The sequence below is a fragment of the Haliotis asinina genome, chromosome 7, assembly GCF_037392515.1.
Source record: "Haliotis asinina isolate JCU_RB_2024 chromosome 7, JCU_Hal_asi_v2, whole genome shotgun sequence".
In the NCBI taxonomy this organism is placed as follows: Eukaryota; Metazoa; Mollusca; class Gastropoda; order Lepetellida; family Haliotidae; genus Haliotis; species Haliotis asinina.
This window is the reverse complement of record NC_090286.1, coordinates 60,759,504-60,779,296: the sequence shown is the minus strand read 5'-3', so window position 1 is coordinate 60,779,296 and position 19,793 is coordinate 60,759,504. Positions and strand designations below refer to the sequence as shown.

General features: G+C 39.3%; 1 protein-coding gene and 1 pseudogene across 1 annotated transcript in view; one reads left to right on the top strand and one right to left on the bottom strand.

Annotated features, from left to right (window-relative positions):
- The first annotated feature begins 1,807 nt into the window (after positions 1-1,807).
- LOC137292114 (sodium-coupled monocarboxylate transporter 2-like) lies at positions 1,808-10,259 on the top strand (annotated as a pseudogene).
- Positions 10,260-15,652: 5,393 nt separating this feature from the next.
- LOC137292113 (sodium-coupled monocarboxylate transporter 2-like) overlaps positions 15,653-19,793 on the bottom strand; it is an 89,066-nt gene continuing 84,925 nt past the window's right edge. Inside the window, exons 11-16 of the mRNA XM_067823655.1 lie at positions 19,412-19,485; positions 19,084-19,170; positions 18,310-18,503; positions 17,977-18,077; positions 17,403-17,482; positions 15,653-15,730 (exon numbers count right to left, since the gene is read on the bottom strand). Coding sequence (XP_067679756.1) covers positions 15,653-15,730; positions 17,403-17,482; positions 17,977-18,077; positions 18,310-18,503; positions 19,084-19,170; positions 19,412-19,485 — 614 coding nt within the window. The remainder of the gene's footprint in view (positions 15,731-17,402; positions 17,483-17,976; positions 18,078-18,309; positions 18,504-19,083; positions 19,171-19,411; positions 19,486-19,793) is intronic.

The window sequence follows — 19,793 nt, the reverse complement described above, 5'->3', positions numbered from 1 at the left end:
TGTATCATATGCCTTCTCAAGATGAAAAAAGATAGATACAGGGTGTTGTTTATTAATTAGAGCGTTTTTGAGAAATGATTCCAAACGCACTAAGTGATCAAGAGTACTTCTGTTTTTACGGAAACCACATTGTATATCTGTTATAAGGTTATTGGTTTCCAAGTACCAAACAAGTCGATTATTAATCATGCGCTCCATGGTCTTGCAAACACAGCTAGTTAGTGAAATGGGTCTATAATTACACGGATCGGTATGATCACGTCCAGGTTTAGGTATGGGTACTACTATAGCGTCACGCCATTAGGGAGGAAATTTACCTGATGCCCAAATATCATCAAAAATATTTAGAAGAGTTTCTAGGCAGGATTCTGGTAAATGCTTCAGGAGTTGATAATGTATGTTATCAGGGCCTGTAGCAGTATCGTAAGCTTGATTAAGAGCAGTATGAAGCTCATGAATAGAAAATAGTTCGTTATAATCTTCCCCGTTATCTGAATGGAAATTAATAGGTTTCTTTTCTTGTTGTCTTTGATACTGTTGGAATTTCGGCATATAGTTAGAAGAGGAAGAATGTTTAGCAAGCGTTTCACCCAGTTTATTTGCAATATCTGATTTATCAGTAAGTAATTGATCTCCATGTTTAAGATGATGGACACTAGATTTTGTACCCTTACCTTTACTTTTATGTACCATGTTCCACACTTTAGACATGGGCGTTCGAGAATTTATTTTGGAGACATAATTTTTCCAAGATTGACGTTTATTCATTTTAAAGGTACGCCTCGCTTTAGCATTTAAAATTTTAAATTTATTTAAATTATGGACCATATGATGGCGACGGAAATACTGTTCTGCTTTCTTTCGTGCCTTCCTAGCTTGTTTGCAGTCATCAGTAAACCATGGTTTACGTATATGTGGATTAGAAGAGGACTTCGGAACACATTCATCAGCTATTTTATGAAGTTCGGTAGAGAAAGAATTTATAGGATCAGGAACATCAAGAAAAACATCAGGTGTTAGTTTACTAGAACAAAGAATTTCATACCAAGCCCAGTTAGCTTTAGCAAAGTTCCATCGTGATGATGGAGAGACATCCGATGGTGTCACAGATTGTAATAAAGTGGGAAAATGATCACTTCCACAGAGGTCATCGTGAACTGACCATTCGAACTCACTTAGCAGATGAGAATCAACAACAGCTAAATCAAGACACGAATACGTTCCAGTTCCTGGATGCAAATATGTAGAAGAACCATCATTGAATATGCATAAGTCATTGTTTAAGAAAAAATCCTCCAAAACTTTACCTTTCGTATTGCTGTCATTGCTACCCCAAAGTGGGTTGTGACCATTTAAATCTCCCATGATTATACAGGGTTTCGGGAGTTGGTCATAAAGTGACTGAAGATCATATTGTTGAAGACAATATGACGGTGGGATGTATAAAGAACATAAAGTGAACACGACATTCAATGTCACACGAACTGCAACAGCCTGGAGAGGGGTACGAAGAGGGACAGGGCTATGAATGACACCCTGCCTCACCAAAACAGAAGATCCCCCAGTTGCTTTATCGCCTGGGGGAGAAAAGTGATGATATGAGTCATATTGTCTTAAATCAATTTTATCTGTGTTTTTGAGGAATGTTTCTTGTAAACAAAGAGCAGAAGGTTTTAAATCTTGGATCAATAGCTGAAGATCAGATAAATTATTCCGAAGACCTCTACAATTCCACTGTAATAAACTGTCAGGGCAGTTCATGGGGGCATAATAGGAGATCGTGAATGAGGAGGGCCTTTATGCTGCAATGGCAGCGATGGAGAGACCTCCATATCTAGAGATTCGAAGATATTGTGAACCTCCAGAGGAACAGTCAAGGGTAAAGGCACCTCAGTATGTTTGAGGCCCTTTGATTCTTTTTTCTTGAGCTTTTGTTTTTCCTTCTTTGTGAGCAAAGTAGTTCGTTTTATCTCAGGTTCAGGCTGACTTTCAGTTTCTGGTACTGTTTCAGCAGACACAGTCGTTTGTGAGGAAGATGTGGAACGGGAAGGTGTGACTTCAGCATCTATTTCATAAAGAACCGTCTGTACATCAGATATCCAGTTAATTGACGTTTGACATCCTTGATCAACCTTTGTACGTGAGGAAGAAACTAGAGCAGAGTAAGACACTGCAGAAGTGGAAGAAGAGGACTCCTTTTCTACTATATTTTTGGCCTCAGAGAAAGAAACATCTTTAGAATATTTTATGGTGAGAATTTTATTTTGTTGCATGTAGCATGGGCATGATTTTGAGAAGGACATGTGGTCGCCGCTGCAGTTTGCACACTTGATTACATCTGTGCAGTCTGTACCGTCATGTTTCCCACTGCAGCGGGAGCAAACTGGAGAGTTACGGCAAGATTTTGCACCATGTCCAAATTGTTGACATCTGAAACACCGGAGAGGATTTGGGATATATACATCAACTCCAATGTTGAAATACCCGGCTTTAATTGATGAAGGTATTTTTGATAGTGCAAACGTGAAAAGGTAAGTGTTTGTTTTGATAACTCTCTCGCCATCTTTCCTAGTGAACCGTCTCACATGCGTAACGCCTTGACTCTGCAGCCCTGCTGTAATCTCATCCTCTGACATGTCTGAGAGGCACTTTGCACGGTCACGGACAATACCTCTACATGAATTTAAAGTTTTGTGTACTGAGACAACAATCTCAGTATTTGCAAAATGATGGGCTTTGAGGAGATTCACAGACTGTTGTCTCCGAGCACATTCCACAAGCAATGAACCAGAGCGGAGACGGGTAACATTCTTTACGTTGCCACATATGCCCTCAATTGACTTCGAAATTCCGAAGGGATTGATATTGAGGGGTTCACCATCAACACCTGTTACGACTAAAAATCGTGGCCAGTAATCAGTATTGTGTACAGATTCCTCATCCGAAGAAGTAGCAATATCTGCATCAACGTGTCTTCTCTTAGTTTTTGACCGAGAACCAGTTAGTTGTGGGGTAGCCATAATGAAGGAAATATATTCAACAGCCCTGCTCCCCACCCACCATGGAGTGTCAACGCGGACGGTGTCGTAGTGGAAGCCAACTATAGACACCAGGGTTACAGGGATGCTATACTCCAGCAAAATGGACATGGGTAGCTATTTTTGCCAAACAAGGTATAAGTCAGGCTGGTTCTGCCCTAGACAGATCCCTGAAGACAAACAGAACCTGGAGGTCTAGGTTGCCAGATTGGCCCATGAGCCACCGCCTTCTGGCATAGGACTCTAGGCAAGTTATTACACATATAATTTTGCATGGAAAATCGAAATATCCAAGACCCAGTAACAGAAATGTGCACAAAATAATCACCATGCACAGGGCTTGGCGTGACCAGCCGATTGATAGAACCGGGCCAGTTCTACCACCCGTCTAGGTGAAGTCAGGGCCAAAGTGGTGTGTTGAGCAACAGGAACACGGTTCCAGGCCCCTGTTGCCCTCAACCACCAGGATCCCTTCCTCCACCGACACAGGGCCGCAACCCACGGCAAACGGGTTGGTGGACCAAATATCCCCCCGGGTCCACTACGGGGGTGTCGGCGAGCTCTTGGCGTTACCCAGCACCCACCACGAGGAGGTGGCTCGCCACGGGTGCCCTGAAGAAACAGTGAGTAACACGTGATGTTGTTCGGGACAGCCACCTGTCTGGTTGCTTTTGTGAATTTGAAAACTACTTTTCTTGTCCTCCAAATAACGGTAGTTTAGTCTTCAAACACATTTAAGGCAACGGAAATGCTAATGATGGGGTTACGATCAGTCATTAACCACACGCTACCGATATCTGTTTGTTTCAAACAGCAGTGGAAGAGTGAGTGAGTGAGTTAATATTTAACGTCACATCGGCAATATTTCAGCCATATCGTGACGGGAACAAACCACTGAGAAGGAATATATGTGTGTTATAAAACCTGTCGACAAAGGACAGTAAAACAACTACAGTATCACAATTTGAATTAAAACTAGCATGGATTCTAGTTACGAATCCAAACTACCAATTATTAAAATACACCTTTTTTACAAAAACATATTGCTCAAAATTCAATCAAAAAATCAATTTCTTTTAAAAAACCAATAATTAAATGAAAACTAACGCTGGTAAAAAGATCTTTCATTGTTTTAACTGTAAAACACATATCCCTTGTGATGGAGAATTCAACACAGTCAAGCAGAAAATGCCTGACCGTGACTCTCTCATCACAAGGGATACAAAATGGAGATCCTCACCTTTTAAAAGGTATGAATGAGTATATCTAGTGTGGCCAATACGACATCGTCGTAGTATGACCTCTTCAAATCTCGACTGACAACCCAAGTGGGTATAACCAATGTAAGGTTTTATCTGATGTAATTTATTTATACCCACTTGGGTGTCCCACTTCTTCTGCATCAGATCATGGATATAAGATCTCATGTTAGCTTTATAATCAGTGTATGGAATAAGATTGTGTCACAGATTTGTTGAGTGCTGCCTTAGCAGCAACATCGGTCATTGCGTTACCAGAAATGCCGAAGAAATAAATGCTTTAATTCTGTGCCCAAGAGGTGGAACAAGAGAAGACTTTTTGTTATACAAATCCCCATAAAGCGGATTGAACACACTGTTATAGGCAGGGTTAGATTCGTTAGAATAGAATTTAGTAATGTGTTGTAAAGACAGTTTTATACGTCGTTGAGTAAGAGATGGTTCATCGGCCTCAACGTAAAGACTATCAATAGGTGAAGTTCTGAAAGACCCAAGACAAAGTCTTAGACCTTGATGGTGGACAGAAGCAAGAAGTTTAAGGTTGCTTTTGCAGGCTCCATCATATACGATGGAGCCATAGTCGAGTTTCGAACGGACCAGTGATCGATATAGGTGTAAGAGGGTAGCCTGATCCCCTCCCCACTTTGAGTTGGAAACAACTTTCAACAAGTCAAGAGCCTTCAGGCATTTAGTTTTAAGGGACTTAATATGAGGCAGAAATGTTAAATGGGAGTCAAAGATTAGGCCCAAGAACTTGGCCTCCTTTACAACTTTGATGGGAGTGCCATCTAGAGATAGTTCAGGGTCCTTATGTGGCTTATATTTTCTGCAAAAATGTATACAATTAGTTTTTGACTTAGAAAACTTAAAGCCGTTTTCAAGACACCATTTATCTATTTTGTTTAAACATAACCGCAGTTGCCGTTCAATAATATGCATATTTGTATCACGACAAGAGATAATCTTAAAATCATCCACAAATAACGATCCATCAATGGAATCGTTTAAAACTTTCGATAAACTATTTATCTTTATACTAAAAAGTGTGACAGACAAAATACTGCCTTGTGGAACACCCTGATCTTGATTGTAATGATCAGACAGGGTAGAACCCACTCGGACCTGAAATTGACTGTCATGTAAAAAGTTGGCTATAAATTGCGGAAATGACCTCGCAAACCGAAGTCATGTAAACCTCTTAAAATGCCATATTTCCAAGTTGTATCATATGCCTTCTCAAGATGAAAAAAGATAGATACAGGGTGTTGTTTATTGATTAGGGCTGCTCCAAAATGAACTGAATATTATTGGTCGTTGGGAAACATACAAATTCGGGAACATGAAAGTGTCTCACAGGTCGAGTGTATAATTTTTCATATGACCTTTCATACTGCTGCTGTGTTTTGCAGATTTGACCCTGACACCACAATCCGACATACCGTGTGGAACTTGGGTGTTGCCCGTGTATTTGTTGGGTTCGGTTTACTTTTCCAGCCCGCCTATCTTCAGCGTATTGCCGCCACAAAGTCACTCGCTGAAGCAAGGAGGTATCTGCATATATTTTCAATCTCGAGTGTTTCCATAATCATAAATAGTAATTGCATTATACCAGGGACGCGTAAGCCTTTGCTCATAACACACAATGGGCCAATACAGTTCAGTCTTCATCCATACAGATCACATTCACTGTCCCATTTGCAGCCAGTGGTATCCGATGAGTGAATCTCTGTATACAAACATTGTGAGTACTTGCTGAATAACATTATACCAACTCACAGTTTAAGGGCAATTTCTCTTAGGTTTCTTCTAACAATTTGAGAAATATTTCCGTTAAATCGTGGGTGATACATTCATACACACATGAAAATGTGGGTGAGAACTGGTCTTGAACAGCCCATGCTTGTCGTAAGAGGCGACCAACATGGGCGTTTGGTCATAATCGTTGACTTGGTTGACATACATCATCAAATGCTTGCGTACATCCATGGTCATGACGTCGCATACTTGATGTCCTGGTGAACATACTATCGTCATGTAGCTGGAAGATTGGTGAGTAAGGCGTTAAACAACAAATTTCTTGAATGTGTTGCTTTTGACAGCCACCTATATAAGCCATAAATATTTGCCTGACGGTTATGGAAGCTCATGTTATCTAGATACCTGATATATATCTTCTTCTTACGTTGATTGACGTACCATAATAATATTTCCTTTAAAGAGCGGTGCTGATAGGGCTATTCTGTAGTCCTATCTTTGGAGTCCTTTGCGTCCTCTGCGGTCTTGTGGCATTTGGTTACTATGACTACAAGAGATGCGACCCTGTATCGTCCAATCAAATCGACAATATTAACCAGGTACGATATTGATCTTTTATTTATTGTCTACAGAGTAGTTACCACATAATCTGCTCAATTGGTTCTCAGTATTTGGCATATTCACAGGCGTGGTAAAATGTGTGAATCTGTTCACATATCCTGACTCTGCAGTAAAGTAGAATAGCTTTAACAATGAACCTGTATTGTTCCTTTAAACATATACGTTACTATTTAGATTTTGTTAATGTGTTGTATGTATTGGGTATGGATATTGCAACGGTAAACATGCAACTGGAAAAAGGGGATGAGTGAAACATTCCTATTACCCTCCTTCTCTCACCCTCCCAGGTATTACCTTTCTTGACAATAGACATTTTCCGGAACCTGCCAGGAATGCCGGGAGTATTTCTGGCAGCGCTGTACAGTGCGTCTCTCAGGTCGGTTTGATATGCCTTGAGATATGCCATTAAGCACAAATGGAGATTAAGTTCCCAGTATATCAATGCATACTTACAAGTAAGGGAAGAAAGATATCACATATTCTGTATCCATCTATCTACGGATAAACAAATTGCGCAAACACTTACTGTACAACTGCAACCTATGAACTTATGAATGAAATATCATAATATTGCAGCTCATTATCTTCAGGACTGTCAGCCTTCGCAAACATAACATGGGAGGAGTTTGTAAAAGCCCGCGTGTCAACAATGTCTGAATTTAAGCAAATTGCAGTCGCCAAAATATCAGGTATGACCGCAATACCAGTTTCTGAGTGTTATAGATCACATGCATGTATATAATATTATATTATCAGAGATGGTTGACGACTGACCAAATATATTTTAGCATAAACAGTTACTAATGATAGAAAACGTTTTAGATAATCAAAGGGAAGCTACACTAAAACAGACTGCACTATAGGAATGAGTGCTTACTGCATGCTCCTCTTTTCAGTGGTGGCGTGGGGAATTCTCATTTGTTGCCTGGCGATATGTACGGCATCTATCAAATCCATCCCTCTACTCCAGGTAATAACGGACTGAAGCGCAGTATTTGTCTTTGAACGGACTAAAGTAATAATGTCAAACTGGGTATAAAAACAATTATTCCTTCACCTTTCTCTCAAGGGGCCAAGTATTAAGGTTATTCCTTAAATGGGTACAGCATGGGAAGCCAATATCTGGTGTTTCCACCCATGATATTGCTGTAATATTGCGCTAAAAGCGGAATAAATCCAAACTCACTCTTCAGTGGCACAAAAGGAAGCAGCAAGAGATGCTGTCTCAAAACCACCAGCTGAGTCTGAATGAACTGATTTATGTTACATCATCGGCATATTTTCTCACCATCTGTTGTATTTGAAATAAGGCTAATTGCAAAGAGACACTTTGTTGCAGATTTACAGCGCCAATGCAGTTATAGCTGGTCCAGTTGTCGGCCTTTTCTACCTCGATGCTATGTTCCCATTTGTCAATACAAAAGTATGTTTCCATTGTCGATATTCCAATTATCAAGCAATTACTCCCTGACTGAAGAGAAAAATTACTGTTCATATCAAATTTATTGAAGTACTTGATCGTGTCCTGCTTATAGCTACCTAAGTTTACTGGGTGTGGCAAGTTTGCAACTGTTCATTTTAAAACACCATGTTACCCCAGTCTGCCGAAAAGGGAGAGAACCCCAAACTGAAACACATATCTTTATATTAAGTATCTGCTTTATCTTCTCAGAGCGCCATTTGTGCGGTTCTGGCAGGTGTCAGCTTCTTGACGTGGCTGTTGGTCGGCGCAGGTGTTTCACCAGGGGTGCGACAGACGCCCCCTCTACCCCCTGCCCCGACAGATAACTGCCCGAGTGTCAACCTCACTACTGAAGTGCTCATGACGACACCAAACTCAACCTATGATGATCCACGTCAATATACTCGGTTACTTTGGCGACATTTTGTATTGTTTATGAGTGAGGGAGTGAGTTACTATTCATCGTCACATCGGCAATATTGCAGCCATATCGTGACGAGAACAAGTAATAATAACATTGTAGAATGAATGAATATAAGAAACTAAACCCTGTTGACGAAGAACGGTAAAACCACTAGTATACAATATTATCACATATATCCATTTAAAACTAGGAATTAAATCTAAAACAACTATAGAGGACAACACAATATAAAAATGGGCTATAGATTGCCAACAACTGAAGGCAGATCACCATACTAGGGACTATGAGGATTTACCTTACTTTTGCTACCTGCATGGACTTGTATTGTTTACCTTGTAAACAAACAATGTAGAAAATAATGGGTAACACAAATAATCGTCTAACTGCTTCATATTAATTAATCGATTAAGTGTTTTCCCAATACGTTTCTTATAACAGTAGAGATGACTTGTAATAAGTATCCCATCTGAACGTTCACACCTTATGAAACACGTGTCGTAACAAACCCTGTGTCCATGTTTTCTTTCTGTCAGTAACTTAGAATTACTGTCTACCAGGTCAGGTCTGGATGCCTTCTACAGTCTCTCCTACACACTTTACTATATGTTTGGGTTCCTCATCGTGTAGGTGGTGGGCGTTGCCCTAAGTCTGGCCACAGGTAAATGACATTAAAACCAAATTTAATCTTTTCGTCTTATCTTTCTGTCTGACTATGACTGTTTTATCTCTTGGTTAACGTTAGGTTATATCTCTTGGTAGACAATATTCAGGTCAACATCCCACGAGTATGAAGGATTCAAGTCCAAAGATAAGTATGAACTTACGTTTTTGTACAGGTGGAAACAAGGATGAAGTTAACTCTATCTACTTGAGAAAGTTCTACAGGAGACGCGAACTGGAAAAGGAACACGAGGCGGTCTGTATATCATGGACAAGAATACGAGGATTATAGATTTGTGAAATGACTAGCAAATAATTGATCGTATTTGTTCAAGAACACAACTTGATTAGCGACCTTTGTTGTTTTTTAAAGGGTATGCAACGAAACTGGAATATTAAGTAAACCTGTTTATATGGTGTGTTTGTTCTTCGATGCCTCACTAACCATGATTTCAGCGGGCGTCTTGTAAACATTGGAGTCTTGAGTACCCGAAACCCATAGTTGATGTTATAAGTAATGTTCTATTCGAGGGAAGTACATTGACATGCGACCAACGATCTGTTAAGCCTGATCTAATAATCGGCATCGGTTGCCATGCACCACATTCAGTTCAGAGTGAGTGAGTCTAGTTTTACACCGCTTTTAGCAATATTCCAGCAATATCAATGCGAGGACACCATAAATGGGTTTCACACATTGTACCCATATTGCATGTTGGTTATTGAACACGAGCGAATACTTTACTTTAGAATCAGCTTGGGGTGATATTGGTATGTGTTTCATAGATTTCTAATTTTTAGTTCAAGGTTTACAGCTTAAACTGTGTCCTGTGTAAGATGCAACCAATGCATTTTCATCCAATATCACGAATTAAAACTAAAGTTATGTTGGCTAACAGCCATAAATCTAGGCTACGTCATGGGCTTCTCTGTTTCTGTTTCAGAGGGGAACAAGGTTAATGCACATATCGGATGCAACGATGGAAGGACCCAGCAGTTCAACAAATGGACAACAATCAGAATCTTTGATCAGAGGTTGAGGTCAATCACCACAGTTTTATTAGTGGCCTAAACATAGAATATTTCAAACTGTTACACACGTATGTATTTTACAGGTATAAATGTTTCTCATTGTGCTATGAGTAATGCAATGAACGATGTAATAGAACCTGGAATAGAACTTTGTGCATCATCGATCTGTCTATGATGAACTTCACTTTCCATGATACTGCCCAGCACGCAATGCCTTCAGACATTAATTTCTTCCCCATATTACTGTAAGCTTCCTACTATTGAAACATTTGTGTATCTAATGAAAGGTGAGTATTCACCATTTAACCCTAAAATTGCCAAATTCATCAAAATTGGACTTTGTTTAATGTTGTAATATATATAAAATTGCTGTGTGTTCTCTGTGTCATGATATGTAATTTTTAGGACAACATTTGTGTTATGTTCTACTAATAGCTTGTACAGTTTCCACCGGTATATATAGTATCATGACTCGATATTTCAAATCTTTATTGATGTCAATGTCAATCCATCAAAAACCATAGGTTTAAAAGAATACAATTTAAAATATTGTCGAATGAATTTGTACACCATTTTCGACGTGTAAAATCCATGTATTTGTTTAGAAAATGACCACAACAATAAATATATATTCAATTGCATCTGTGTTTACCGACAAATCCCTTTTTTCACAGGGGAATTATCTGCAGTGAATTAACTAACACAGTTCAATCAGCAAATAGTGTGATATTACAACCTACGAACCTTAGACCTACAAACTCGTAAAGATATGGGTTAGATGGTTCGGTCATTATGTCTTTCACTGAACTGACGACCCGTGAAAATCCAGGGTAGAATATGTTTTCAACAACCCATGCTTGCCACAAAACGCGACTAAACTTGTCGAAAGAGGCGACTGACGGAATCGTAGGTCAGGTGTGGTTGACACATATCATCGGTTCCAATCGCCCAAATTGATGCTGTTGATCAGTGTACTGTCTGGTCCAGACTCGATTATTTAAAGACCGCCGCCATACAGGTGGAACATTGCTGAGTGCAGCGTGAAACAAACCCACTCACTCACTCACTCACCCACTGGACAGATTGGTTCAAACTGCCACATGACTGGAATATCGCTGGGTACGACGTTAAACACAAAACAGACAGACATGATGAGACAAAAAAGGGAAAAAAGATCCGAGCCGTCTTCAAGTGAATGACTGAAGAAACAATGAGTAACATTGTTCGGGACAGCCACTTGTCTGGTTGCTTTTGTGAATTTGAAAATTACCTTTTCTTGTCCTCCAAATAACGGTAGTTTAGTCTTCAAACATTGAAGGCAACGAAAATGCTGATGATCAGTGGCATTCCGATCAGTCAATAACCACACGCTACCGATATCTGTTTGTTTCAAACAGCAGTGGAAGAGGACACTGTAATGACAGTAAGTATACGGTGTACATCACATAAAATCACACCATTCTGATGAACATATCTTCATAATCAATAAAGTACAAAAATGTGTTTATCGTGTGCAGGTATTACTGATAATACATTATAACACAAGTGACTTTATGTGGTCTTCGCCTTCAGGCAACCGGTTCGAATACTTTAAAGACTCTGTATATTTGAGCATAGATCATGACCAAGGAGTGTACCTATCAGTGTTTGGGAAGTCAATTAGATCACTATTGGCTTCTACCCAACAATGTATAGCCCTTTCATCTCATATGTCTTATTCAATTTATTGCATATGCATGCAACACTGGCTTCTTGAACAATTTAGTATAATTATATACATGAAATGCTTATGATGTATCTTGTTTGTATCAATTCACCTGACGAAGGAGCAAGACGGAATAGCCCAGAAACGCCGTGACATACAATAAACACGAAGTTGTCATCCATATTATTTGCCTTTTACTGTCTCTCCAAGATAGGATGAGCTGGTGAGTAACATGCGGAAGGCAAGACTAGCTTTTCGGGCTAAATGATCTCTTGTCGGGTGATTCTGAATAAATCTTAATGTTTTTAGCTCTTTTGCAGAGAGGTCATTTAAAGGAGGAGTAGGTGGCGCTGCACTGTGGAAACCAACATACACAGAGATCTGACACATTTCATGCTAAATTTGTTCCTCTGGACGTCTTACACAAATGTAAATGTATCCGATGACTGGACAATTCACGGTAAATACTTCTTTTTCACTTTCACTCGTGATCCTGCTGGTTGGACAAGTGTTTTCAAATCAGAGGTGTGACGGCTTGGACAGTGTTCACCATTATGGTGGGACGCTGGTCGCCTATGGACGGGACGGTGTTCTTGTCCATATGTGCGATCTCTCAATGGATATACCTCAGAAATGAGTTAAAAATTCGCAATCGGATTAATGAACACAGAGGAAACGACGTAAAAGAGTGAGGGTAAGAAGTCCCGACTCTCTACTCCCAAGTATTCTCTTCTCCAATGTCAGATCCATACGTAATAAACCGTCTGAACAGAATGAATGTGCACAATAACTATCTATCGAGAAAGTTGCATGTTATGCTTTACAGAAACCTAGCACAACAGCACAACTGAAGATTCTACGCTTATACTACCAGGTTTTGGAACTCCAGTTCCTTGGGCTGTATGGATGGTGTAAATCCAGCTAGGGTCCATGCAGGTAGCCAAGGTAGCTATGGTTATGGTGATCTACCATCAGTTGTTGGGGATCCATAGCCGTATTTTATATAGTATTGTCTTCTTTAATTGTACATGTTTTAGTTTTCTATGCTAGTTTTATGTTCATGTATGTGATATTCTACTGTTTTTACTGTCCTTCGATGACAGGGTTTTACGTTTTCAATTTATTGATTTTAATGTTGATATAGATTAAATTAAACCGAATTGTTCTCGTCGCGATATGGCTGCAATATGGCCAATGTGCCGCTAAATAGTAACTAACCCACTCGCATATCACGCATGATAAGATGCTGATGGAGATATATTGTAAATACCGAATTTCTCTATATAAGTTGAATGTGAATGCAACCAGACGAAATAAGGATGCTGGAAGACAGAACACTTTTTGTAACCATTGTAACAGCCGACAAGTCCAGTATGAATTTCACATTTTACTTCAATGTCCAGAATTTAACGATTTGAGAATAATTTTTTAAATATTTCTCGATGGCAAGTATGTATGTAAATCTCAAATGATAAATGTGTTGAATTCCCAAAAGAGACATCCCATTAAAGCGATAGCAACATTTTTTAAATGTGTATTGTCCAAGAATGTTTTGAAACATAAAACGTGTTGTAACAACAATTGTAATATGGGCCAGTTGGCCAAAATCACTGTATGTAATTTGTCTGCCTGAAACATATTTCATTGAAAGACCACAATTTGTAGGTGTAAATACATCTCACTGAGAGACACTGATCACCAACACAGGAGCCCTTGAGGGTTGCGTAATCTCACCGGATTATTGTACACAAATGACTGCTAGCCAGTATGATGATTGCTTTATTGTTACGATTGTTAAGTTTGCGGAAGACGTGGATCCAGTAGGCCTGCTGACCAACATGGAGGACGCCTACATACAGGAATTCGTGAATCTCACTGGTGTAACTGGTGGTGTAAGACAATCACTTTCTGCTCACTGTGTTTAAAACTAACGAAATGAGTATTGATTTCAGAACAGGTATGTCTGAGCATTCACCATTCACTGTCCATGGTTTAGATGTTGAAATTGTTAAGAACTACACATATCTTGGAGCTATAATTAATGACAAATTAAACTGGAATCATAATACAGATGCTCTATACAAAATGGGTCAACAACGTTTATATTTCTTGCAGAAACCTCGCTCATTTAATGTTGACATAACTTATCTTCCACTGCTTTATTAATGTTTACAAATTCATTTAAACCGTCTTAACCTTCTCAATTCAGAACTGGTATGGATCCCTATCGGGTCAGAAACCGACACAATCTTAACAAGATCGTCAAATTCAGCAGTGAAACCGCAAAGGTAGATTTTGACTCTTTGGCTTACTTAATTTTTTACGTGACTCTTCACACATTTTAAAACATAGAATATAAACTTTTACGATCTGGCAGACGTGCCAAAATTTCAACATTTAGATCAAACAGAGCCCTGAAATCGTTCATCCCGCACAGCATTGGCTTTTTGAACCATAAATAATATATCTCTATTTACAATGTTATTCGTACCTGTTTATGTACACTGTTGTCGTTATATTCATCATAACTGTTTTCGCCACATACTTATAACCTGTGCTGAATATTTACTTTACAGTTCATTTACCTGTGGGAAACGCTCTTACATTTATCATATTTATCATATATTTATATATGATTTTGTTGATGTACAGTATATTCCCTCTCATGGGTGTAGTTTTTATTTCTTCTTCTTCTTTAAAGTGTCCTGTCCGCTTTCCGTTCAACATATGATTGTCCACAGTTATGGCAGTCTCTGCGTTGAGCGCAACCCATTTCTTGGCATTGTTGTGGCACTCATATAACATCCTTTGCATTATTCAGTTCGAAAAAAGTTCTGTCTTTGAATGAATCCAGAGGCATTTTCATTGAACAATTCCAACATTATGTCACACCCTTTTTCTTTGCCAATTGCTATCTACAGCAGAGACACTTCGCGGAAAGAATTTGATCTGTGAGTGACCTGGGTTTGTTAAATCAAACAATTCTTTAATCATAGGAAGTCTCAGTACTATATCTTTATTCTGATTGGCTGTACAAAATATACTGAACGCCATTAAAAACGCAATTTGAAATTCATATTTTCTTTACTCACACAAATGTCAACATACATAGATGTAACTGGCAGATTTGTTTTAAGCAAACATCTGTGGATAACGTAATCGGAAAATGTCCAATCAAAAACAACGTCAGGGACGCAACAACGGCATCAAACAAAGGAGGGGTGGCCCGAAAAAGGTGTCTGAGTTGACCAACGGATGCACAATCATCACATCTGAAGAAACGCCGCTAACAATAGCGAAAACCTGATTCATGCCTTGTGTCAAACGTGGCATTTTCCCAACGTGATTTAATTTCAGGCAAGGATATCAACCCTTTTATCCCTACATCCTCTGTATCGCAGGTAAAAGTCGTCAGTAGAAACTCTGTAAGTTCCAGGACAACAAATACCAATTGTGTTTTAATGGCTTTCAGTATAGTATTAACTCATGTGAAGATTCACTCTAAATTACTTTCAAACATAATTATCAAATCCTATACTTTTGTCAGACATGTATTTCTTCAGAGAAGAGCAAACGCTGCCTTTCACAATTCATTGGCTGTTGGAAATTACAAAACATGAAGTGTGCATACAAGTTAACCTGCAAATATTGAAAATATCTTTATCCTACAGTATTTGGTGTCCTGAGTTATTGATTTTAATTCCTGATGAATGATTCTGTTTGTTGCCCATCTTCATTCGAGATATCTGATGTATGGGTTAATCTTTCTTCAGTCTGCAACATAAAGAAATTCATATGGTGGAGCCTACAATCACAGCTACAAGCCAACATCAAATCTTCTCCGAGCCTTCAAGCCAGAAAAAAAAAACATTTGGACAAGATGAACCAGTTGATAACAGTAAGTGCAATGTCTGACGCCTCAGATACGATGCCACTAACACAACTTGGACAATCAATGATTTTCAAGAATCTTACAAATAGACGTAGGGTGCCGGGGAGCTCTTCCTCTAAAGTGTAACTTGATATATCGTTGGTATACTTCATTTCGCTACAAGGCTTGTTAAGAAGTTTGCAAACTTGATTCCATCGACCATGGAAGTCAAAAGTGAACCTCCACATGGCAGAAAACGTGAACATTTGCTGAATAATAAATCAACAAAAACATGAGTTGTGTCAAATTCGTGGCTCATGTCAGAAGAACTGACCATTAAAATATCCAGTCACAACGAAACTGGGACAAATTAAACTTTGTGTTGCGTAGCCACATACAGTATAAGCATGCCGGTATTTTTTGGGCCTGAATTCTGTTTACCATAAGGAATTATCCAAGCCTGATAATGGAACTTTGACTGCAAAATATTTGATATCTGAAATGTGTATTTCCACGAAATTTTATTTCAGGGCTCCCCCGTAATGGTTTTCTGAATAGCTAAAGCAGATATAACGTCCGATCACTTGAAACGTGACTGAGTTAATATTTAACGTTACATCGGCAATATTGCAGCCATTTCGTGACGAGAACATACGTGACATAAAACAAGAAATATATGTGCATATAGCATATTATGAAGAACCTGTCGACGAAGGACAGTAAAACCACTGGACTATCAGACTTAGTACTATAATAGTATCACTATTTGGACAGTACAATATAAAAAACAGGCCATAGGTCGCCAACAACAGAGGGTATATCACCATACTGGGGACCATGGGGACTTACAGTTCCTCTGCAACCTGCATGGTTCTCAGCTGGATTTACACCATCCCCTCAACTGCTGGCGACTGTATGCAAGATTAGCAACAAATTAAAATGACGGCTAAAAAAGTGGAAGAATAAATCTGACTTCAACAGTTTATGGACTAACATTCACTCTCGGGAGGTAAATAATTTTCGGTACTTCAACCCCCTTCGAGGATACAGCTACTAACAATCTTAGTACCTAATTCAACTTCCAATCATAAAATATTTATCTATTTACAAGTCATGAAACAAATCTAATTCCTTAAAAACGCAAAGTTTGAATGACAACTAACACTACTAAAAAGATCCTTCATAGTTCGTGATTTAAAATGGTTATCCCTTGTGATTCAACACAGTCAAGGATTGCTTGAAAAGAGAAATAAATTAGTTCAATGGGGATGGTGGATGGAATCAGGATGGACCCTGGTCTGCACTTTGTACGCAGTTAATGCCATTAGAAAAAGTGCTTCAAAGCAAGTGTATGAATCTGAATCTCATCAATGTTGTTTCATGGGGATCATGTAACTTCTAGGTTACATATGATGCACAGCTGCCCGCAAAACATCAACAACCTTTCTCATGAACTATTATTGTCATATTAAATCAGTCCAGGTCATTGGTAGAGCCCTGAACAGCCCCTTTAAAGGAGTTTATTTAGTTAGTGATGTATGTGTACTTTAGAGAAATGATAGCCATGATACTGACCATCACATGTTCCACTTCCTGTTCGCGCCTCCAGTAGAACTTTCTCACGTAGATAGGGTTTACTCCATCCTTGTTTCCACCTGAAACATCAACGTCTGTTGAAAAGGTCTGTGTCCACACTGATGCATTGGGTGGTATATCTAACATAAATTCAATATGTTATGTGAAGGAATGTAGTGTGTGAGTTTAGTTTTACACCGCACTCGGCAGTATTCCAGCTGTATGGCGGCGGTCTGTAAATAATCGAGTCTGGACCAGACAATCCAGTGGTCAACAACATGAGCATCGATCTGCGCAATCGGGAACTGATGACATATGTCAACCAAGTCAGCGAGCCTGACCACCCGATCCCGTTAGTCGCCTCGTACGACAAGCATAGTCGCCTTTTATGGAAAGCATAGGTTGCTGAAGGCCTATTCTACCCTGGGACCTTCACAGGTCTATTCAACCCCGGGACCTTCACGGGTCTATTTTACCCCGGGACCTTCACGGGTCGTGAAGGAATGTAAGCTGATCACTATAGGACTAGAATCATGACGAGAAAGGTGACGATATTTGTTTTACTGCCATTTACCTGTGGCCAGACCGAGGGCAACGCCCACCACCAGCACAATGAGGAACCCAAACATATAGTAGAGAGTGTAAGAGAGACTGTAGAAAGCGTCCAGACCTGACCTGGTAGAAACGAACGAGGGATGGTTAACATTCAACGTGGGGACTCTTTTTCTGTGCAGCAAATGTGATATTTAGGTTAAGAAACTAATAACCATAGTTCATAATAAATATATAAATGCATAGATTAATATACTCTATACTAACAGCCTTTCAAACATAGAATCTGAATGACATTTACCATCATAGTATTACACAAGTTTGTTTACAAGTAGAAAGGTGCCCCAAGTGTTACCCAGTAGTTAGTACATCATCATGAGTTGAGTTTGGTGTTGTCATCGTGTATTGCAGAGTGAAGTTGACTCTCGGGCAATGATCTGTAGGGGCAGGGGGCAGAGGGGGCGTCTGCCTCACCCCCGGGGAAACATTGGCACCAACCACCAGCCATGCCAGGCAGCTTATTCCAACCAGGAGTGCAGCAATGGCACTCTAAGAAAATAGAGATAGAGACAGTGGATACTAAACATGTGTCCCGAACTACAAAATATATTTACAAGCTTTTCAAACTGTGTTTCAAATCTTCAGAACCGAGTGTTAACTTCTTCGATACACCCAACATACTGTGGGAACAACTGTGCATCCAAGCAAGACAAAACAAAATAGCTCAGTGAATTTATGTTAAAGCGAATGATGTTTACTGGTTTGATTTACATGCCTAGTAAAATGGATGTCTAAAGTAACATACATTGAACTTTATTTGGGAAATTTCAAAAATGGGGAAAGGAATTCATAAGCATGCTCTTTAATAAGTTATATTTCAACTTTTCCCTCTTCACAATGGTGCGAAGTGGTTGTCCAGAGGCTAAGGTGTTTTCTCATGACGAGGACCTGAATTCCACTTCCCCACATGGGTACAACGTCTAAGGCCCATTTCTGGTGTCCACAGTCATGTTGCTAAAAGCAGCGTAAAATTATTGCCACTCACTGAAATAGGCACTTCTCAAAATAAAATAAACTATGGCACTTAGGATAAATTCTCTAAAGTTTGGCATCTGCAGAGTATACATACTCGTGTGTTGACAAATGGGAACAAAGTCCCAAGGTAGTAGAGGCTGAACATTGGCCCTGATACGATTCCGGAGGCACTGTGATAAAGCTGAAACAAAGTTGGTGTCAAAACCATAAAAAGAGAAACGTATAGATAAGCGATTCAAATATAATTCAGTGTGTGTAGATACAAATATTATCCAGAAGCCAGTATCCCATGTCGTGAAGGGAAAAACTTGATCGATCAACCTGCTAATGCACTGACGAGAGAAGGAAAATGAATTATTATTAACTGACTAATGTAAATGCAAAATTACTTCTACAGGTTAAAAACATTTGCCGGTTATTACCTGGGGTAGGGGGATGGATCTCAGTGATGACATACATACTGCAACACAACAGGTCACGATTCCCCACGCGACCACTGAAATGACAACCCCACAGAAGAGTGATTCATCTTCGTGGAAACAAATTCCAGCACAAACACTTATGTTTTCTTTAGTCACTAAAACATATCTAAACATAAAGGTTTAATCCAGGTTTATCAACGAGTAAACGTGAGTGTCATCATAGTATAATAACGTTATTCATTCGTAAGTATCTGTCAATACAGGTTGACAACTAATAGAAACTTCCAAAGAGACTTTTACGAATGTGATGGATTTCTTTTATGCATTCTTTTCCATTATTTTGATAAAACATATCCAGGTGCTGTCGGATAACCATATAGTA